At 43.1% G+C, this 23432-nt stretch overlaps 1 protein-coding gene across 1 annotated transcript in view; it reads left to right on the plus strand.

Annotated features, from left to right (window-relative positions):
* ITPK1 (inositol-tetrakisphosphate 1-kinase) overlaps positions 1-23432 on the plus strand; it is a gene marked incomplete at its 5' end in the record, with an annotated part of 73711 nt that overhangs the window by 37034 nt on the left and 13245 nt on the right. Inside the window, 2 exons of the mRNA XM_010146152.1 lie at positions 20035-20133; positions 21996-22036. Of these exons, the coding sequence (XP_010144454.1) occupies positions 20035-20133; positions 21996-22036 (140 nt within the window). The remainder of the gene's footprint in view (positions 1-20034; positions 20134-21995; positions 22037-23432) is intronic.

Raw genomic sequence — 23432 nt, forward strand, 5'->3', positions numbered from 1 at the left:
TGCAGGCAAAATCAAAGATTTTTCTGACAGAAACTTGCACTGTGTTAATGAAGTGCTTTACTACGGTGGCCAGACCCTTTTTTTTCCATCTGTAGTACAGTACCTTCACTGGCAAAGGATTTGATCAAACTGAAATGCAGAACTCAAAACTTCTTGAAGCAGCTGAGAGCAGAGCACACAGGAGGCCTGTGTGAATCAGGAGCAGCATGCTGCTGCTGAATGGGAACAGCAATGTGTTGTTTCTATTGGTAAATATAAAAGTAGTAGGTGGTAAGCTTAAAAGAAAAAAACATTTTCACTCTGCTGTACTGTATAGCAAGGCAACTCCTTGCCCTAGGATGGTGTGAATGCCAATTTGCGTGGGTTTGAAAAAGCAATTAGATTGATGGCAAAAAACCCCGTTGAGAACAGGTAAACCCTTTACTTTCCTAAAGTCCCTAAGTGGCTCCTGCAATGGAGTACGATGTGAACAATGTCATTGTAAGCTTTATGTACTTTTATGCTCTTCCCTAGACATCCACCTCTGGCCTGTGTCTCCATCTGCCTCTAGCCTGTGTCTCTGCTGATCTGACCTATTACGAGCAGACATCTTCCTGATGCTGTAAAAAAACAAAACAAAAGCAAAACAAACGAGCAAGGGATGCCAAAGATCTCCCTGACAAAAAAACAAGGAGAAAAGGAAGTGGGGAACCTAAAGGAAAAATAAAATACAGATAAATAAAGTGAGTACTAGGCAACGGTTTCCATGGGAGAGTGTGAACATGTACCCCATCACTACAAATAGGCATCTGAGTTTCCGTCCTTTGGAAACATCACAGGGCTTTGCAAACCTGGAATGCAAAGGATGAGCCTCATCCTGGGGAACAAAACCACCCTCCTGATCACAATTACATGAATCTTTTTGGTTTCTTGGAGAAACCACTCTTCTCTTGTGGATTAGGGTAAGCCTAAGGACATAGGGAAACCTAGAAGCCCATAAGCTGGTTCATAGGTGTTTAAGTCTGTTCCCTCTCATTTCTCCTATTGGTCATACTGTAGCCAGATGGGTATTGAAGTAAAAAGCCATCTGACATTTTTCTAGGGTTCTCTGATATTTATCTGGAATGAAATGCAAGTGAGGTTACTTTAAAGATGTTGGTGCTGGTGCCTGCAGGCTGAGGTGGGATGCTGCCTGTGAGTACCCAACCTTGTGCTGAGGAGTGGCTTTTGCACCACTCCAGGACTGTGTTCTCTTGAAACAGTGGTCTGAAATTTGACTGACTACAGGTTAACCCTGGATCTTGGCAGCTTTATGCAAGGCAGAACATAATGACTAGGCTCATGCTGCAGAATGCAAACACTTATAACATGGGATGCAAAGGTTAAGAAGAAAATGAAAGTAAAATGCTTGGGTATTTTTTTGAGGGAAGCTGAAACAGAATGACTACAGGGCTATGCTGAAATGATCATGACCTGTAGTAAATAAAAATCCTTTAAAAATCTTCAGTTGGTTCTTAGTTATTATAAAATGTGGGCTCTGAGACTTCTCTGGGATTTCCTGCATAGTAGGATAACCAGAAAGGGCGGTAACTTTATTCATACCTTACTCTTAAACTCTTGCAAGTGAAGAAATGGTAATTGCTCAGTTGGCAATGATGTGTCTGCAGTGCTTCATTGTTCACTGTGCTGTATGAACATCTATCTTACTTTCTGCCTTTCACACAGAAAATGAATTTCTTCTTGTCTGAGAAACTTGCAAAATATTTATAGAGGAAGAGCTATAAAAATACACCAATATTACAGAAACTAACATGAGTTTATTGGCTAGCTGACAGGGATATATTTATAGGATATTCTCATACGCAGGCAGGCTTAGGAAACAGGCGTTGAAGACAGGGCATTCATTTTGGTAATAAACCGGTAACTATTGCCAAAATGAACATAATTACAGTTTTCGTGGTATACAGAGCAGAGGGTCATTCTGCAGCTTTAAAAGCAAATTCAAATAAACATATAGCTCGCCTTGTGGGGGAAGAATATGAACTGAATAAAGCACATAGTGTACAAGAGTTACAGTTTCAAAAGCTGCCGAGATACCATCTCTGTGCCCTGGCTTAGACATGTCTTCCATTTTGTTGTAGCCAGCAGAAGCTGTGGCAGTGCTATCCTCTTCAGGATCTCGCTTTGTTTCCTTTCTGTGACCATGAGGAAGCAGCTTACTTCTGCTTTCCTTTATAGCAGGATTCAGTCCTGACACCACAGGAGGATCAAACCCCTGGCTTCTCCAGCAGAGTGGTTGCATTGGTTTCCCACTAGTTGTTCCAGTGGCACATCTGCACACTAATTGCTGTACTGCGATAGATAGCTTATGGTTTGAGTGTGAATGTCACCAGTGTCTTGTCATCTCCTGAATTTTTGGGCCTTCTTCCCCAGCCTCACACCAGAAAAATGCAGGTGAACAACAATGGCTTGTTGGGAAGGAAGGGGCCTTTCTGGTTTTCTGGTTTCCTCACTGATCAGTCCTGGAGCTAATACTTACCTTTTGTGCATCTGCTGGAGTGTAAAGCCTGTGACCACATGCCCCAAACAAGGCTAACAGAAAGAAATTAAAGAGTTTAGTTCTACAGGGTGCATTTAGCTGGTGCAGGCGCAGAAGTCTAGTAACGACTGCATTAAGTGCTCTGACCCAAGATCATATCCTTGACCTGTCATTTAGAAGGAGCAGAAGCATATGAGTCCTGTTAAACTGTTTTCTCTGTTCGTAACTGCCTGTTCCTACCTAGAAGCCTGAACTTTTGCTCTCAGATGTACAAAGCACACAGGATGCCTCCCTGCTCTGTGTCTTGGTGTGGAAGTGGTCTGCGATATCAGGTAGCAGTAGTGACAGATTTTTGCATGATCGAGATAGGCTTACATGCTCTTTGCTGGTACCTTGTTGTCTTTGTTGTGGCTCCCTGGCACTTCTAAAAGCTTCGATAGCCTAACCACTGTCAGGATTGCAGCCCTGTCCTTTGCAGCATTACCCAACTTGCGATCATCTTTTTTTCACAAAAAACTTGGCATGTTCTTTGCTTCCCTTTTTAGTAAAGCTCCCAATCTCCCAATGGTTTCCTGCCTTTGTACTCTGCTATACGCTGTGCAGACAATTCCTAAGGAACCTAAAGGGACTATTATTAAACACCTGACAAAGAAGCCTGAAATGTTGATGTTACATGCCTGAAGACTGGATAATGTTGGCACCTGCTGTAATTCTCTAGTTCTGAACATAATTTTTTTTTTTTTTCCCATTTTCTCAGTTCAACAATACAATTGATTCCTCTTCCTGTGGAGACGTTGCAAGGAGTACTCAGGGCATTTCCTCCTCTTGTTCTGCTAAAAGTAAAGATTTCCCGATAACAAGTGCGTTGTCAGAGTGAGCTGTGGTACATTTCTCCCTTTTCAGGTCCTGTGTTGCCTCTGACTCCTAGTTCGTTTTTGGAAACAAAATATTTCCCCTACTTTTGGAGTGAAAGTCCACCTCTGTAACTGGCAGCATGTATTTTGGCATGGGAGGAATGAGTTTCTGGAATTGCCTATACAAGTCTTGTATGTCTAACTATAGCATTTGGCTGCTGCAGTCAGTACATAAATATGACTAATAGTTGGACTTATTGGAAGAAAACAAATGCTGGTACTTCCTGGTTTGGTGTCCTGGGAGGGTTCTAATGCATCCTTATTTGACATATGTAGCATTCCTTCCCAACTGCTTTCCCATTCCTTCTGAGGTGAATTCAGCAGCACTGAGAAGCAGCAACATCCTCCTCCACACTGCATCTCGGAGAGAAGCTACTGAGGTCAGGTTTTGAAGGCAGTTCCCTATGAGACATCCCTGTGTACTTTCTGGTACATTGCTCCTGTTTTTTAGCACAGTGTTGGATTTTACAGAGCCTGTCCACAGTGGCCTAACATCTTCTGACGTGAGGAAATTACCCAGGAAAGCTGTATGTACTCTACTTTGCTGCTTGGATTTCTGCTAATTAATGGCACCAGTGCTGCCCTTGGGGAAGAGGAGGCTAGAATGTTCTTGTCAGGGAAAATCCATGGTCTCAGAAGTCCTCTGTTTGCATAAGCTCCAAATACGAGTTCAAGCTGAGAAGAGCAGCCTCCTCACCTCATGGAACTGATGTGTTTGTACAGCATGTCCTGCTTGTTTCTGAAGTGCTTTCAGAGCTGACGTGCAGACCCCTGCGTTTGAGAGGCTCTGCAGAACTGAGCATGTTTGGATACCTACATGGTGCTGGTATCACATTTGCAGTTAACATGAAATCATCTGTGGACACAAAGGCCAAAAAGCAATCTCTAGTAATCACAACAATGCAAGAAGATAAAGTTAAAACCAAACAAATGGACGAGAATTTGAGCTTCCAGATGCATGAGGAAATATCATACAAAGCTTGAGCTATGTGTCTCTGTAATCTTAGAGTGGTTCGGGTTGGAGAGGAGCTTAAAGATCATCCTACCCCACTGTGGGTAGGATGGGCAGAGACATCATCTACTAGATCAGATTGCTTAAAGCCCCATCGAGCCTGGCCTGGAACACTTCCAGGGAGGGGGTGTCTTTGAAAGTCCCAGTGGTGCTTAGGATCATGTTCTGCATTTGTGGAATAAACTAGAATGCTCATATTATACGTGCTGGTCATAGTTTTATAAACTTTGCCACTGCACTTCTTTGCTTCAATATTTCTTTTCTTTCTCTATATTTAAATGCCTCAACAAACGTTCAGCTGATGCATTGTGAATGGCTGGTGACTTGGGACAGACCTGGGAACTGGGAAGCTCTTGGTTCAGACGGGCTCAGGCACGAAAGATGAGGTCCTCCACCCCTGCCCACAGGCTGTCTCTTAGGGAGTGCTAGGGGTTTGTGTCCTGCTTTCACTGTCTGTAAAATGGAGTGGTGACAAGCCCTGCCTTTGTAAAAGGGGAAAGATCTCCAAATGAGGAGTGCTTTATGACAGTCCGGGAGAATTGCTGGTATGTCCTGAGCTGCAGTCTGATGCTGAGACCAGTTGTTGCTTTGGTCTGTTCGCTGAGGGTCTGCTTCAGCTTCCCTGGCAGTAAAATGAAGACCCCTTTGGATAGCCCAGGGATGCCAGAAGAAACCTTGATGCATGTGAAATTTTATGCATATGAAAAAGTTTATAAAAGTGAAATGTGCATCAGTGTATTTACTATGAGCATTCTTTAGTCTGCATTTTAGCTAGTCAAAAAGTTTAATCTTAAGTGTTTATTCTGTAGTGGTTTTTTTAATCATTGTGAATACAAGCTAATTCTGTTCATCTACTAGGAAGCAGACTAGTAAAGTTTTGACGGAAAGACATGACTGCATGTCACAGAAATTTACTAATTGCCCTTGAACTATTTAGCTTTCCCAGAGCTATGGATACGTTCCTCGTTTGGGAAATGCTGTGTCTCTGAATGTCTTCTGTCACCCTGACTCTGTAACAGCATTTTCAGTCTGTCGTAAAGAAAATGAGTACCCAGATTCCTGAAGCCTGGAAAAAAGTCATTAAACAGATCAGACGAAAAGGAAATAGCCTGTCTACTAAATCAAAGATGTTTTATACAAACCATGATGGGTCATGCTGAGAGTTGTCTAGCTTGTTGAGCTTAGCAATGTTTCTCTCCTTGAAAATTACCCAAGAACTTAGCTTTTTCCGTAACTTTCTGATCCACCTACACAGCAGAGTTCAGATCCTGCAAATGGTATGGTATGAACCCAGCATTCTTCTGACTGGGTAGCCTTTAATGCTTCTTCGGTTACAGCATAATTAAGAATAGGGCTTAACCTGTGATTTTACTTATCCTGTTAGTAACTTCTAAATTCTGTTGTGCATATCATGTGTAGAGCATAGGATTTTGATGTACCTTTGAGGTATTGTCACCCATCCAAATGTGGGTTGAAAGATAGTCAGCAGGTGCAAATTAAGTACTCTAAGTCTTTGCAGCTATTTGCTTCTCAAAGACGAGCATTTTCTGAAGGCACAGGATGCCCTTTGGGAAAGGATCTGGTGAAAACTGGGAATTGACACTGAACAGAAGGGGAACTTCCCTCTTCACTGATCAGATACGCTGAACTATAAAGTATGGTGGTGTTTTCTACATGCATGTGTCTGTGTGGTTCAAGGCATCTTTTAGTTGCATCCTGTCACTGGCTGTTGTGAAAGGGGAAATCATTGTTATTTCATTACAAACTCATAGGGCTTCCAGACCCCTCTATGTTGAGTAGCTGAGTGGTGGGTATGATACAGCCTGGCTTTCTAGGAGTCTGCATCCCCTGTATTTCTTGGCGTAGGTGCAGTACGATTGGGGAATTGTGGATGGTTGACCAGGAGTTCAAAGGGCTTCCTATGCAGGTCGCTGCACCCACTCAGCACCCATTGTCTTAATGATCCAGTATGCAGCTGTACTGTAGCTCAGTTTTCTCCAATTCCTTCATGGTATTTGAGGCTTCTTCCTCTTGAGGTACTACTTGGATTTTTCCTATATAATTCATTGAGAAGACTAGTAAATGTAAGACGTTTGCTTCAGGAGAGATGTGAAAAGGATCCAGCCACCCAGGGAAAGACAAAAAGCGATTGTATAAGCTTGAGTTTTTGCACAGGGGGCTTGAAGAAGGACCTGGTTTTAGAAATGTCACAGAAGTTTATCCTTGAGAATGCTTTTGACAAGATGTCTGTGTAAGTGGGAAGGGAAAGGTCAAGGATGGTGACAGGACTTAGTCATCAGTTGGAAGAACAGGTGGGACTCTGAGGTGGTCAAAAAGGACAACCAGCAATGTGTGAAAAGACGTGAGGGCAGTCTTTTAACTAAAAAATCCCCAGGATGAAGAGGGCTAGACAGTCAGTGTTTTGCTGCATTCTTAAAAGAGAGGGTATAAAGAAAACATAGATGAAGAAGTAGCTGTTACATGTAGAAAGCATAGCAGTTTTTATACGATAATTTTTAGGGAAAGCTCTTCCCATGCACCTTAAATCCCGACTAACTGGTTTTTAAGCATCACAGAGATAGCTGTTTTATTGTCTTAAAAGGATAAACAAATGGAAAAAAAAAAAAAAAAAAAAAAAAAAAAAAAAAAAAAGATGACATATACCTCAGTACCTGTGGTCCTTATGTCGGCATACAGCTGGTACAACTCTTCCAGCCCAATGCCGTACAAAGAGATATACAGACAAAAGATCCCCTGTTACTGTGTGAATCCATACCAATCAGTTAGGCAGGAGAGGGGGTGTAATCCAGAGCTACTATGTTGTTACAAGCAGAAGATTCAATAAGCAGCAGCAAGTCTGTGCTGTACTGAAACCAAACTCAACACCTACAGCCAAGTGGAGCAGAGGAATACTTGCACTCCCTTTTAAACAAGTAAAATTATGCTAGTAAGTTTATTTGGGAGATAATCTTTGTCAAAGTTGGGAATATGATTCAGGAGACTATTCGTTCTGTCTGGTGTTGCTAGAAATAAACTGAGGAAATCAGCCACAAGTTCCCTCTCCTTCCTGGGCTTTCCCTCAGGGTATTTCTGCATGTGGACATCTCCTCTACCCATGCTGTTATGCTTCTTTGACAGGCAATGGTAGCAGGTTCATGAATTAAGAGTTAGTGTAGTAATTGAAGCCAGAAAATGATACATATTTCTTCATGTGTTCAGAATATTCAGGTTAGCACTGTTCCCTGCAAGACAGGAATGCACATTTCAGGAAAACAGGAAGATTGCTTTGCATCAAGAGTTGTACAGGTAATTGTCTGGCGGCATTTCATTGCACCTGACACTATCTAGCTATGTGTATTCAGTACTAGGAGTCTGTGTTTCTCTGCAATCAGTGGACTGAGATGGGTATGTCTAGAAGTGATTGATCTTAAAACTATCAAATGCATAAGGTAAATCACCGTCCAAATGTGCCTGTTTCCACTGGCTATGCTGGTACACAGACAGTTCACATAGACAAGTTGGCCAGGGTTGACTGTCTTGGTTATGTTGGCATGTGCCTTCTGGGCGCTCACAGCCACACTCAGGAGGCTGCTGTTGCGGGGCACCCGGTTCCTGGTGCTGCTGTGTGTGCTGGCACGTCAGTCAGGGACTCCGCCCTGGTGAAGCTGTCCTTCCTCCTGCTGCCTTTTTATTGTTGTCCTTCTCCTGCCCAAGTGTTACTGGAGGAGGTCAGATGCTATACTTACTGCTTTGAAGCATCGAGGTCTTCAGGAATTAATAGGCTTCATGCTGCTGCGAGCTGCTTCACATGCTCAGCATTGAACCAGGGACTCGGGCATCAATTGCACCAAAGTGGGCCTAGGATGCTGTCTCATAGCACAAGAGAAAATAGAAATGGAAACCACTTTGTTCCGGGTATTGCTAGCAGGCTGCCAGCTTAGCAGATGATATCCACAGAAATACCAAGCTTGAACACATCCCCCTTCTGATTCAGCGGCCACCACCTTTTCTTCATGGTGCCAGCCAGAATCCTGGTGCACAGGATTTCCTCCTTGCAGCATGCCAGCAGTCTGGAAATAGTGTTAGCTCCCTAAAACAATACAGCTTCGGGGTAGTGGGTAAGGGCTGCTGGTCCTTCCTCCCAATAGCTTTTCACAGGTATTTCGTAGGATTTTGAACATTTGGGATCCAGTGTGGGAATGCTCTTCCACGCAGTATCTACCCAGAGTGTTTGCAGTTGTTCAGGAAAAAAAAAGTATGGGACTGTCTGAAGACTTTTTAATGGAAGAAACTAATCTAACTTAAAGTGGTGTGTGTGCATTCCTTTGCTGTAGTTGTACCAACATAATTATAACAGAAAAACATACACCAGCAAAGCTTTCCAAATAGATAGGTCTTTGGTTTTTTTCTTTCTGGTGTTTAAAATACACATAGCTTGTTTGTCTCAGAGGTTATTTCTTCTTGTTGGTTTCAGAGTGGGCCCTATCCACCCCACTGCAGAAAAATCATCAAATCACTCCAGTCCCTGCAGTGGGCTGCAGCCTTGGTTGGAGCGCTGTATTCCAGTTAAGCTATTGCAAAGAAGTGCAGAGCAGAATCCTTCAAGGCCAGAATCGGTGTTTCACAGTTACATTTTTCCTAAGTTTTTCAGGATTGTCTAAACCTTTCAGGATTTAAGATCTTCATTTGAAAATACAAAATGTTTCTTAATCAAAAAATCTGTCCACTTAGTGTTGTTTCTTCCACACCACCATGTGCAAGTTCTGAACAATGAGCTGTGTAGAAGGTAGAAGTCCCTCGTGTGTTAGAGCAGTTTGCTAACCTGTGCAAAGACCGTGTTAGGGCAGGGCATTGATTCCCACGTTATATGTAAACTTGAGACCGATGATCATTTGCATATGTTGTTGAATTGATACATAAGTCTCTGCTAAGGTTTCTTTATCCTTGTTTAAACATGTATTTGTTTTAGATTAAACTCATTTCTTTCCACTAAGTTATTGAAATACCATGTTATTAAGTTTCATCCCTGATGCACTAAGAATGCATTGCTGTTGTGTAGTTGTGTTCTAGGAGCCACTTTACATAGTGAAATTCAAATGAGACCAACGGTCACCAGGTCTCTGGAACATCCTTTTGACCTCACAGCACGGAGGAGGGCCCATGACATAGCTGACTGGAGATGCTCAGCCACAGGTCTTGCTGTCAGCCCTACTCGGCAGTGCGGCAGCAGCGATATGCTCCTGCAGTTATTCAGAGTTATCCCAAGATCTTTCTGAGCTTTATAGATCTGCATGTAATCATGTACTATGTGTCCACATACATGTGAGTTGGTAAAGTAATAAAAGGCAGGTAGATCGTCTCGTTTCCCCTATTGTTGATGGCATGGTCTGGAACAGAAACCAAAAACCCTGTTCCTCCCTGGCTCAAGCTGGGGCACATCTGCTGCAGGAGGCTTGATGTACTGTGAAGGCTAGACTTGGGCTCTGTCTGATACTGTCAGAGCCCCTTCCAGCATGTCCCTGAGATGCCATTGTACCTTGAAGGGAGTTTTGTCACTATTTTGCACTCCTCGTGGGCTGCTGCTTTGTCTCTGACCCAGCATGTATAGATTGGAAGTGGTGTTTACTGAAAGCGTGGGACATGCATTGTGTAGTCTCCCAGGATTTAGCTTCCAAAAGCTCATTAAACTGATATGGTTAAGGGCCATCAACCCTCTTAGATTAGAGCTATAAAGAGCATCAGTGACTCTCCTCTTCTGAGTGCTCTAATGTCTGCAAATGAACTCTGTCATGGACAAGAAAAAGCTGCCGGTGTCATGTCTGTCATGACCCTGCCATAAATGTACTCACTGGTGTTTTTTATTGGGCAATGTACTCTGTGTAAGACACAAGGAGACTGAATCTTCAACTGAGAGGAAGTAACTTACTTAAGCCAGTAGAGTTACACGCAAATAAAATCAGCAGAGAGTTCAGCATTGGTCCTTCAAGGCTTACCTTTAATTTCTGGGTATGGTTAGCATCCCGCCACATGGAGCAAACTGGTGCTCTGCTGTGAATTTCTCAAGTGCGTCAGTTGGTTATGAGGAACGTTGGTGCTACATTATCTGTTCAAGCACGTGAGGGCTCTGGTGCTCACACATTGCTCTCAAGCTCCAACATGTAGTGTATAACAATATATTTGCACTAAATCTAGTGCTGCCTGGCCATTTTCAAGATGTGTATGTTTATACAGGCAAGTGCAGACTCTCACCCACTGTTTGGCAGTGCTGGGTTGATGGCTGGACTCTGATCTTAAGGTCTTTTTCCAGTCTAAACCATTCTATGATATCTAGGCCAGGAGTGATGCAAATCAGCACCCCACTGGCTCCTGTCATGAAGGCATGTAGTTTGCAAATGAGAATTTACTTTGGGAATTGTTTTGTACTAGTCTAAGTAGTTTCTTAGCTCAGTATTTGGATGAGGAACCATGAAATAAGCTGTGTTGGGACCATTACATACCTTTTGTATTTCAGAGGAAGGAATTGTGTTTGGACACTGGCTCTTGATTCTGAGGCTCATTTATCATTCTGTGTACCAGGGTAGCCCACACTGGTCAGAGCACTGAAATCAGAGGCTTCTGTTTCTTCAGAACAGCAGTTCTCACTATCATTCGTGTATCCAGCATATATGGGTAAGCATATGAAACAGTAGATACAAATTAACTATTTAGAGGCAGTTGAGTTGGCTTTAATCAGGGTTCACACTGAACCTGCCATTTGCATTTTAAACAGAGCAGACACACAGAGCAGATTTTGCATTGTCTCTTTTCTGGAAATGCCTTTTGGAATTCACAGGTATCAATACTTTCAGTGTCAGGGTTCTGAGTAGAACATTATTGAGGTAAAAAATGCGCTTAAAGTTATCTTTGAAATTGCCAAACAAACCCTTCCATTTTTTGACTCGATGAAGAAAATGGCTTTCATTTTTCCTGTGATGATGGAAGCACTCCAGCCTGTAAAATGATTCCCCAAGCTTTGGTACAGCTTCAGTGGTCTCAGGAATAAATGTTACCATTTCAACAAAAGCTGTTCTAGTAGGTTTTCTCCACTCTTCATCATTACTTATCAGAGAGTTTGTCTAACATTCTTCTTTACACAGAGTCTAAGAAGCACCAGGTTTATTTTCTTCCCCTGGGAAGTTGGTCCATTTGCTTCTTTTTTCTGTGATCAGGTGTGTCAGAGTGCCTCTTTTAGAGCCTTTGCACGTGATGGTGCTGAGAAACCAGAAAAACAATGGAGAAGGATGACTCAAAGTTGGTAGAGAGTCCAGTCTCTTGGGTAATCCTGCCGAACTGCAAGAAGCGGGGTTTAGTTTCTGTGTACAGTAAGTGTATAAACATCGCCAAAATGCCACATTTTTCAAACACCTAAAGTCATGTTTTTTTAATAACTTGGGAGGGGGACTGGGGAGGATTGGGAAGGAGTTGTGCTTGTTTTTTCAATTCAACTGCAAAGCTTCCCGTCCCTTGCATTTGCAAGGTGGTGGGAGTTTTTTAATAACTTGGGAGGGGGGCTGGGGAGGATTGGGAAGGAGTTGTGCTTGTTTTTTCAATTCAACTGCAAAGCTTCCCGTCCCTTGCATTTGCAAGGTGGTGGGATAACTGCTCTTACCTACTGAAAAATGAGGCAGTTTGATGATGAATGCACATCTCCCAGTCTTTACTCTGTCTCCTGATTGAGATACTCTTTCATCTCTTAACTTACGCCATTTCCATGAGCTCGCTTTATTTAATTAATGTGCTTCACCACAGGTCTGAAGGCCTGTCTATAGTTGTACTCTACTGCCAGGTAACCATGAGGCTCCATCACTGTGAGTAAGCTGAATGATTTTTTGCAAAGCCTGCCTCTTTCAGCCTGAGCACCAAAGACAAGAGGTGAATTCCTTTCTTGGGAATCAGAAAGGAGCACCCCTCTCACTGAGGAAGGGGGGCATAAGATGAAAGTCTAGATCTAAAACGTAAGGGAGGGTCCTGTACAGACTGTAGCTTTGTGAAATCAGTGTCTTTGAAGGAGAGTTCAGCTGGAGGAAGAAACTTCATCAAGTTGGCTTTAATTTGACACTTGCCTCTATTTCTTCTTTATCTTTTATCATTTCTCTTCAATCTAAGCTGAATTCATCGTGTTCAAAACCCATAATTAGCACTCTGAAATTGCATGGAAATGGCAAGTTACTGGGATTTTTTTAAATACTTTCTTATTCACATTCAGTAGTGAGATTTCCTCACTGCCCAAATGCTTCAAAATTGCTTCTTCATTAGAAATTAAGACGGTTGCTCTGCAGATGTGCCATTTAACATAGAAAATAATTGCACAAGTGCTTCTGTGTCAAGCTATGGTAAGGTTAAAATTGTGGCCTCAAAGCTAAGTCTGCTCTGCCCTCTTGTGTCTTTGGGATGTGCTGCCAAATGCTCCCCAAATACAGCTGCTTTATCATGAGAACTGGTATTTTCCCCCCACAGGCTTAAGATTAAGATCCAAACACATGGGTGTTTGGATGTGGGTTGATTTTTCAGTGATGAGTACAGCTCAACATATGTTTGGACTAAATCTGTTCTGCCAGTATTCCTCATGCACACACATCTGAGGGGAAGCTCAGAAGTGCTGAAATAAGCCTGATTGAACATTCTGTAAAGTTGTGGGATTTATGAAGCTTCAACTGAAAAAATTATCTACTAGAGGAAGGGATTCTTCCAGATTGTAGAGACTGGGCTGCTGTGAAATTGTGAGTTAGCTTAACTTGGCTGAATCCTTGATATACCAAATTCTGACTTTAGCAGAAGTGACAGTCCAAAACTATAAGTTTACAGTGATTAAAGGGATTCTGAAGGACTAAAACCCCCCAGTCATGTAGCGTTTTATATTAAGATACCTTCAAGATAAGGTTCAGCTGCATACTTAAAAAAAAAAAAACAACCTGCCAGATTCTCTGTGTGGTTGGTTGTTTTTTTGGTTGAAAATGAGCTTAGGAGGAGGGTTGAGCTGGAAGTTCAGATTTTCTCCCCTTATTGTATTAGGAGAAAAAGACGTTGCCCTGGCAGTGCATCCTCTCTGTGCCCTCAGGAGCAGAGCACACCAGTGCAAGCTGGTGGAAGCTACCATGAAGCACAGTTTACTGAAAATATATTTATTTTTAAAGAGGCTTAAGAGTTTCAAATCAGAGAGCCAACTATTCTATTTAAGAGTGAATAGGATAAGGACTGGCTTTTCTGAAGAAAGTACAAAGTTTAGAGTTTGAAATGTTCTGCTGTAAATCTTTCAGGTAGCTCAAGGCTTAACATTTGCTCTATGATCACTGGATGATCACTGACCTGAGCTAATCCTGCTTGTGTCATGGATGGTTTTTTCCTTATCTTAAGAGTGATTACAGCAGAGACCAGCACTTTTCAGGAGCTGTAATTTCTCTGCATAGAGCGTTGTGCGATACAGAGGCCATGCACCCTGTTTCTTCAGAAATAATCCTGGCAGCCTTTCCAGTCACAGCGAGCAACTTGGGCACAAGCTGTGCTCCATTTGCAATTGGTAAGCACAACTAGGGGATCAGACATTCAATGTGCTTTGGACCAAGTCTGTGGGACACCTGGGGAACTCTAGGCCTCCTTCTGTGCTCTTTTGACAAACTGTACCCTTCCTCCACCTGTTTCAGAAAGTCACTAGCAATTTCTTTTACCTTTCCCTGCTCTTCAGCGTGCCCCTCGTTTGGTGCTCCTGTTACCTTCTGTCTGTAAACAGAGAAGAAGATGCTGCTATTGAGAAAGTACTGAGCCTGATCAAAAGATAGGATATGCTTGAGTAAACACCTTGTTTTATGTTTTTTCAGTAGCACTCAGGATTTTTATTGCTGATGCTCAGACTGAAGGTTCAAACAGTTAGTTTGTTCAGCTGTTGTAATGACTCCAGTAACACTGAAAAGTCTTTTTCCTGAAACTGCTTGAACCAGCTCCATAAAGGCCCGTCTCACCAAGGGGAGGCAAAGCCTTCTCCCCACTTTGCAAATGGGAACTCAGAGATAAAACCGCTTTGGTGACTGGGTCATGATCTCGTGACAAGAGGTTAATGGGGCTAGGAATAAATACTCGTTCTTCAGCCTGTCTGCTCTGCTTCCTAATCCCTAGATTAGGTAGTGAAGCATGGTAAATTATGAAGTAGGGAGACATGTTGAGGCTGTAAATTTGAAGTTTAAAAGGCAGTGGCATTCTCATGTTTTTTTTTTTTCTAGCTACAGGTTTTGAGCTATACTCACAGGTGACCATGAACTCTGTTTCTAAACTCTTTTTCCGAAGACAAGGAAATTTGTTGATCTATGAATGCAGAGCATTCGATCTGCAATTGATATTTGTTGTCTTCAAAATCATAAGAACCAAAGAAATCTGAATAGGAACCTATTCTATAGTTCTTCTGTTCTTATAGTTTATTTTTTCCCCGCAGTGATCCACAACTGTCCTCAGTGTCAGTGCTCTCAACATTTTATAGTGCAAGGATGACCTGATTCAACCTAGAACAGAACCAATTCTCTGTTCAGTGATTTTACTTTTCTGCTAAGACTCTCCTAAGTGACGGCACTTTCCGAAGTTAACGGCATATTTTTGCAGACAGTGTCTGCTTCTAGCAGTGATAATGCTTGATGTTTATGGTTACTACTAAGGATTGGTATGCAGAAAGGCTCTTGCTTATACTTGCTCCTATGGAGACCAAGGTCATTGCTAAATCCTGTGTGACATGTTGGGGTGCAGTAAGTGAAAGGATTGTAAATAAGAAAGAAGGTCTTACTTGTGGGGAGGAGCAGAGAGGACGGGTGACCCAAACCTGACCAACAAGGTATTCCATTCCATATATGTTTTACTCAGTATAAAGCTGAAGGATCACAAGGTTCAAGATCTCTTCTGTGGCCAGTGCCCAAGGAGGACTATGTCCATTCCTCTGCCTTCAATCTAAATATCTGAGTTCTGAATCCAGTACCTTAATCCAGTTCCCATCTGCTGCTGAGTCCAGCCTGGACTGTGGAGGAGTTCAATATTGGTTTTGTATATATTTAATTATTTTCTTAATTAATATTATTGTCTTTCCTCTTTTTATTGTTACTGTTTCATTAAAGCTGTCTTAGGTTGGTTTTTTTCCCCAACCATAAGTCTTTGTCTCTTACTGCCTTTCCCTCCCCTTTCCCTTCCCCTTTTGGGAAGGGAGAGGGTTTAATAGAGAACATACTTCATTCATTTACTTGTCAGCCCAACCTCAAGCCTTGACAAAGGACCATCTACCCTCGTCATAAACCATCCAGGGCCTGCCTCGTACGGCCCTGTCACAGTGGTTTCCATTGACCTAAGATTTGGTTCAACTGGGAACAGCTGTATTTTTCCTCTGTTTTACCTACCTGCTGAATGGGAGTGTGTGTGTGTATGTGTGTGTGTGTGTGTGTGTTTTCAGTGTTGGGTTTCTTGAGGCTTCTTCCTTTTGTGGGTTTGTGTATCCTGTAACTGTTCAGCAGTCTGTCTGCAGGGCACCAGTGGTCCACAGGCCCTGCGTAGAGAAGAGCTGCTCGACATTTCTTACTGAAGCAAGTCCCAAGCATGAAGATTTCCACCAATTCTCGCTGCCGGAAAACTTTTTTCCCCAGCTAGTATTTAGTCTGCATCTTCACAACCCATTGTTCCTGTCAGTATTGTGGAACTTCATCCGGAATAATCCCCTCCTTGGCACCAAAACACTGGTCTGAGTACTCTTTCACCTCTCTCTTGTTGATTAGCTGTGTTATTCATCCTGTAAACTGGCCTTCATCAGTCATGTTTTCCACCTTCATAATAATGTTGTTGCTCAGTGGGAGCAACAAAAGCTCACCCCAGAACAGGATAAAGCTCATTGCAGAGCAGGACATGCTAGAGCTGACTGCCCTAATGCTGTGTGGAGGGATGCGACCACTGCCTGTCACCCGTGACACGTTAGTGCCAGCTTCCCTGCTGTCTTCAGGGATTCCACTACCAATACTCCCTCTTGTGTTTGCAATGAATGTGAACCCAGCTGTGATCTCCATTCAAAGGTGATGCAGGGATAGGGATAAATTTTAGGTAGCTGTGAAATGACAGTTGAAAAAAAAGACCACCATAGAGAAGAAATAGAGTGGGAGTGAGAAAAAATGCAGAAAGTAAAAAAGAGGAGAGAGGGACCTCCCTGTGAGATCAGATAATCTCGAAGAAAAGGGAGAATAATTTAAGGAAAATATAGAAAGCAGACACCACACAGTTTGTGCCAAGGCGTACAATAAAAATGAGGACAAAGACGGGAGGAACACAGTGACAGCATTTTTACTTTGAAATTTAATTATGATATGTTATTTCTAACAACAGAAATGCTACAGATGCTTTTGGCACTTGTCTGAAGTGAGAGCTGAACCCTCTCCTGATCTGAAGAGCCTTTTCTTGTTGCGGTTAAGTTGGCAGTTCTGGACCTGACGTGCTCCATCTGGAGTGCTGGCCGTATTTCAAAGGCAGGTCTCTGAGAGACTACCAGGCACTTAGAAAAATAAAGAAATACCACTCTCTAAGTGTGCCCAATAAAAATGTGCAGCCTCTTATATCACAGCAGTCGTTTAACTTACGGTGAGGTTTTTCTTGCTGGTATCTTCGGTTCAGTAAAGGCTGCATGAAGATAGGGTTAATAATTATGGTTATCTGTTTATCTTGTGATTCAGTGTATTTACCCAAAGGGAGGGGGAAGTACCTGAGCTTTACTTTCAGATGCAAAGTGGAAAGCATAGAAGTTGTAATTATCTCTTGGGAACTAAGGGCACTTGTATGTAGCGAAGGATGGAATATGAGGCAGAGTCTTTTCCAAACTTGCTGTTTCGGAAGAAGTGTCTTCCAGGTGGTGGCAAGCCAGTGTGTGGCTCAGAGCTGAGTATTGGTGGTGGAAGAGCGACAGCATTGGCTCCGTGCACGGGCTCTGGATTGTGTCAGCTCCATGACCTGACACACGTACAGCGTCACTTCTGCTAGCGGTGCACGGCTAATGCAGCTCTGTGGGAGGTGTACCATGGCTGCGGCCTCATGCTTTAATAGTTCTCAGACTGCTTTTATAGGAGTCCTTCGTCCACACTAGGGCTCTCTGATGCAAATGAGAACACTGCTTGGTTTCAGACCCGAGGGTTATGCTGTAGTATCAATACAAAGGGTCAGCAGTGGGGCCAGACCCAAGTCACCCATTCTCACCTATAGACTGTTGTGTTTATTTTTTTGTATATTTATTGTTGCCCTTTTTCACAATGGTTTCCCATGGTGACTGGTCTCTACTGGTTTGTGAAGAAGCAGTGACAGTGGCCGAGGGCCCCCACCTAACCACAGCTTGGTAAGATCCTGCCTAAAGGAGCTTATCTCAGGAGTAAAGGGAGGGTTCAGTGTACCAGTGGATGTTCGTTTGCAGTTCGTGGATTGTATGGTGTAGTTCCATGCTGATGTAAAACAGTATTGAGATTGACTCTCAGCCATTGAATTTGGTCTATCCTGGACCTCAGCGCAGATTAAGCGTGCTGCGACTGATGTCACTCTGGTAGCAGGAGCTTGGTGATGAAAGAAAGCTTCAGCATGAGATTGCCACCCTGGGAAGGAGGAGAGGATCATTGCTGACAGCTGGAGGACTTTTTTTAAACCTCTAGCTACCTTCAGAATTGCAGTGTCTTTAATTAAACTCAAAGCAGGAGCTTTCTAGCTGTAGGCCATACTGAAATCTTGCGTTGAGTGATGGGTTGTTTGTCCTCAGGTTTGGCAGTGAATTAGTGGTCTGTTTTAGAGGCCTTAGTGGACTAGAATTGCCCTCTTGGTGGAGAAAACGCAAGTGCTGTACAAAGTCAGCAGGAGCACTTTGAGATGCTACAAGAATTCTCTGCTGCTGATCCAGGTGGTCTTTTCTAAGTACAAAATCAAAGAAATTATTGTTTGCCCCTTCCTTCATCTCTCCGTGCAAGAGTCATGTAATCAGCGGGGATGCTGAATCCTCCCTGTCTCCCATTCCTGTTTGCATGGGAGAGAAATGGAGGGTAGTGAGATAGAGCCATAGATCCCTCTGCATCTGCATGCTGAAAGCAAAGTTATTTGTGAGCCGTAAGCATATGGGTGGGAGAGCTGCCAAGCCAAAGTTGTTCCCAAGTATCTGTAAACTAAATCTGATTCCTTAAATTCATCCAACTAAGGAACTTTTGCTCTGGCAAAGGCTTGTAAATATTACAGTACCTGTCACTTTTGGATGCCGCTTTCTGTTTTCATAGCAGCAAACCAAAAGCTTTGAAGTCTGGGATGTATTGTTTAGCTTTGTAGAGGTCGACCTCAAAGCATCAATCTTTCTGCTCCTTTTAGGATGTATGAAAACAGTCTTTTATTTTTGCAGAAAACTTCTTGTAGCCGTTCTAAATTGCAGCTCAATACTGCACAGCTAACTTGAGTTGTAAGTCATTTGTGACTCCAAAGTTAACCTCACCACAGCTAAAGCTCTGTGGAGACAGTACTTCTAAGACTGTCCTCACTGAGGAGTTAAGTTGGGTAGTTACTCTTACCTGGGTGATGTTCTTGCTTTGACTTTGCCAACGTGCACGCTGCTTTTACTGGAAGTCTTTGGGCCTGCTGACCTGTCCCAGAGCTGAGGCTGAAGCCAAAGTTCTCTTTGCACTTGAAATTGCACCCTAACCCGCTTGAGCAGTAGAGGTTTATGTTCAAGTACCTGGAGTCCTACAGTACTTTCCTCCTTTCCTACTGCATTACTAGGGGAATCAAAGTTTTCCTACAGTGGACAGGACATGAATCCAGAGCAATTCAATCTACTGAGTGACTAAGAGGGATGGGTTTTGACTCCAGCCTTCCCGCAACCCCGTGTGACCAGGCATGTCAGCAGAAACACTCTGGTGCAGACCTGTTCTGTTAAATTTTACCATGGTTACCATGGTTTTTCTCTTTAACCAAAGTCCACTGAGCAGTCTTGCCAAGGTGTCTCAGTGTCTCAACAGTGCTCTGGCTAGTTTTGGCAAACCAAATGATCACTGCTTTCATGGCAGGGAGGTCCCGATGGACAGTATTACACAGCTGGCACCTTGGCTGAAGTAAATCCACACTGGAATCTGCCACCTGAAGGGCCCTACAGTAATGATGGCTTTGTGAGACTGCCTGCCTACTCTAGCCACAATTGCTGGCCATTCAGGTTTTTGTAAAATGCTTTAGAAAATTTTGCTTGAAGGCATATTGTTAAGAGCTAAGATCCCAATTGCTTTTCAGCTCACTGGCTAAGTCTTGTGCAGCTATATATTCCTAAGCGGGTGATTGGTTTTGCTGCCTACCTGTGAAAATATGGGCTTTGTCTTTCCATTTAGATTAGCTGAAAATTGGACCTTTCATCTTCTGAAATGTTTCCAGGAACCCAAATTCAGGCCTGGTTGATAATCTTTTTGGTGCTTTAGTATCAACTGTTAAAGTAAAGCTGACTATCAAGAAGCAGTTAGTACTGAGAGAGCTGATAATGATACCGCTGAGAAGCTGAACCCCTCATCTCCATTTGGTTCTCTTTTTTTTTTGTCTTGCAGATGAGAGAATCTGTTCACCACCCTTTATGGAGCTGACAAGTGCCTGTGGAGAAGATACCTTGCAGCTTATAGAGAAGAAAGGACTAGCATTCCCATTCAGTATGTACATGGGCTTTTCCTTGGTGCTTCAAGTAGGTTCTGAATATTGCACGTGCACCCCCCAACATGTAGCCACACTGTAGGAGGGTGGGTTTCATTGCCAAAGTGTCAGGGTTGTTAAAACCTTCCTGAAATAAATGCTCTGAAGCAGTCTGCTTGGAATGTGGAACAGAACCCCTGCCTATCAGCTTTTACTTTGCCTTGTATTGATGTTCCTTACTTTAAACACCTCGCTACAGTAAACATGTATTCCAGGGAAATGCTAATAGTTCTAACAAAGTTAGCCTCTTGCCCTGAACTTGTGCAAGAAGTTTCTCCTGCCAGCTACGTTCATTATTTTTCTTGAGAAAATCACTGCCTGGCTGACTGCCCTCTTTTTTCACCGACCCCTCCCTTTCCCTGGTCCAGTCTACAAATATAATCTTAGAGGGTAGAAGAAAGAGTATAAAAATTACCATAGATAGTAGGCTCTAAGGGCCCACGGCTTCAAACAGCTGCTATGAAGGGTTTGTGCTTTGTAGCAAGTTTCATTGTGGGACTTTAATTTGTTCCTTTATTTGATTCCTTGCAGTATAAAGTGAGCAGAATTGATTAGTTGGTGTTTGTTCCTTTGGTGCTTGCCTCATTTATAAAGTTCAGAGGTAAAGTCATGTGGAAAAAGCATGTTTTGCCCTCCCTGCCATCGCTCTCCCAAATGAGGCGGGTCTCCTGAAGCTAGATTGTGAAGCAGGAATTTAAAGCCCGCTGAATGGCTTTGAGCCCCTCCCTTAGCCATGCACATTGTCCTCTCTGTACAGGCTGGCTACAGCTCAGTAGTCAGCAGCATAGCCCATATATTCAGAAGGCCTGATTCAACCCCTCTAAATGATGAAGAAATTAAAATCTAACACCGAAAATTGATGTAACGTGCTATTGCGGGAGTGCTTTTTCTGTCTCCTCTCTGGTTTTTATTTTCTTAAAAAACACTGTTGCTCTCCAGAGCAATGTCATGTACCATTTTCCAAAATTTCAAGTTACCAACTTACTTTGGGCTCTAGTGCAGGTCATCTGCCTTTCATAGCTGCCTGTCCTCTTGCCTGGCAATTTGACTCTTCTAACAACCCCCAAAGAAGTCTTGTCCTATCCACCTCCTCACTTGCAAGTTTTCATTTCCTCTGCTTAACACAGAAATAACATCAGCTCTAGCCATCATGTCCAGGGTCTTCAGCTCTTCACTGGTTTTGTAAAAGCAGTAGCATGTTGGTTCTTTCCTCTCACTGGTTTTAGGTTGGAGGTGAGAACCAGGATATACAGAGCAGATAAGGAATATGAAGGAGAAGGAAGAACTGCTGGTCTCTTTCTACTTTTTTTGACTCCCTCTATGGTTGTCTGCAAAAAAATAGGTTGTATCTTAGTTTGGTTCAGCCCATTCAGTTTCTTGCTTTTCCTGAAAAACAGGGAGGCAGGAAAGGAAGTTGGTTTCTACTGTGTCCCAGTTCCCTTGTTTTTAGGGACAGTGGTGTTTCATGGCTTCAGCCTCAGGCAAAATCACATACTTGTGAAGATGTCCTCTGGGTAGGAAGGATGGCAATACCAGTACTGGTACTAACTTCTCAGCTGATGCTTTGCACCTCTGTCCAGTCCTGAAATGACCTCTGCTTGCACTTTAGTTACAGGGAGGAATTGAGAGAGTATGGCTTGAAGCGAGCCAAGCTTTGCAGTAATTGAGGACATTGTTCAAGCAGATACTGCCACTGGTACCTGGTACAGTCACCTTGGTCTGGTGTACTCCAGTGTTTGCATGTGTGGGTGGGAATGGGTTTATAAGGGGGTTGTGTGTTCTGTTTCAGTGGTGCATTGTTTTTTCTTTTTTATTTACCCAGTTTGTAAAACCAGAGTGGCCCATGGAACCAACTCTCACGAGGTGAGTTAAAAGCAATGTTATCTCCCTGCTTCCAGTCCCCCAGGGGTGGTTTGGCTGGTGCTTTCCAATCCAGTAGTAGTCAGAATGAGGGCTATGCCCAATGACTTCCCTTCCCCTGCTCTCCTTCGTTTTTGATTACACCACCATTTTTTCAGATTTATCTGAAATGAAGTTAAATATGACTTAAACCTCTTGGCATGGAAGTTCCTTGTAGAAGTTTCTAGGTTCTGTCATGTAGTTGTTTCTAGCAGTTTGTGGTTTCCAGTCAGCTCTGTCTGCAAGGAATCTCCTTCACCACTTCTTTGGTGGGAGGTCACACTAAGTGGTGTTTCCACGCCACTGTTCCAACATGTATGTGGTACAGGTGAGAAATAGTTTTGCGCTGCAGTTCTCTCCTTGAGGGGAAGGAAATGGCAAATAGAGATGGTTTCCAGGTATGTTGTAATAACAAAGTTGGAGCTGTGGGGAGAACAGTGCTGGTAGAACTATCTGCCTTCCCTTCTTTCCGTAAGGCATTTGCAGTTGAAATGGTTGTGTGTTCCTGGAAGGAGTGCATTCCCCGTGAGCAGAGCTTCCTCTAAATTTAGGCCAGTTGAGTCCTGTTTTAATTCTTCTACGTTTGTGCTTCCTGCCTTCCTGCTTACTACAGCTCACTTCTGAGAATCCAGCCCTCACTGCTGGCTCTCCTAATGCCTGGCTTCCTTTGTTAACAACATGGTTGTCAGACCAGGTTTCCCAGTTGCTCCTGAAATAAGCAATATATTGCTGCAGTGTCTCTGAATGCTGAAGGACCTAAAGTAAAATCTAAATCTAGACAGGCAGAATGGCCATGCCTGAAATCTTGAGTGACCAGCACTTCCTTTGAAAAATGCAGGCCTTAGCTTGGGTCATTTCACAAGCCAACAGACAGTCCTGTTAATTTGCTGGAGCAGCCACTATAATCATTCCCAAGAACACTTGGGGACTGGGTTGTTAATGAATTTATGACTCCAGCTTCCTTGCTGACTTTTCTGTCCGGAGTTCCTCTGCAACTTGAAATGCATGAGCCTTTCAGTGTTAGTCCAGTCAGTCTTAGACTTCATTTCCTTGGTGAATCTTTCTCTGGTCTTCTGTCATACAGTGCAGACATAGCTCAGCCTTCTGCCAGAATTCGTTTTGCTGAGCAAAAATTAGACTAAATGACAGTTGTAGGCTGCACTTTATCAGAGTAACTTATGACTAGAGCCTAGGAGGACCCCTGGAAAAAAGCCTGAAGTCGTGTGGTACTTTACATACTTAGTAGCAGTAGTCACTTTCGGAATAGCTGAGTTCTCAGGACTGATCCAAATGTGTATTTATAATCAGAGAGGAACTGTCTTGTAATTGCTATTTTATGGTCAATAATGGCAAGGAAATG

Source organism: Buceros rhinoceros, unplaced genomic scaffold (genome assembly GCF_000710305.1).
Source record: "Buceros rhinoceros silvestris isolate BGI_N320 unplaced genomic scaffold, ASM71030v1 scaffold8872, whole genome shotgun sequence".
NCBI lineage: Eukaryota > Metazoa > Chordata > Aves > Bucerotiformes > Bucerotidae > Buceros > Buceros rhinoceros.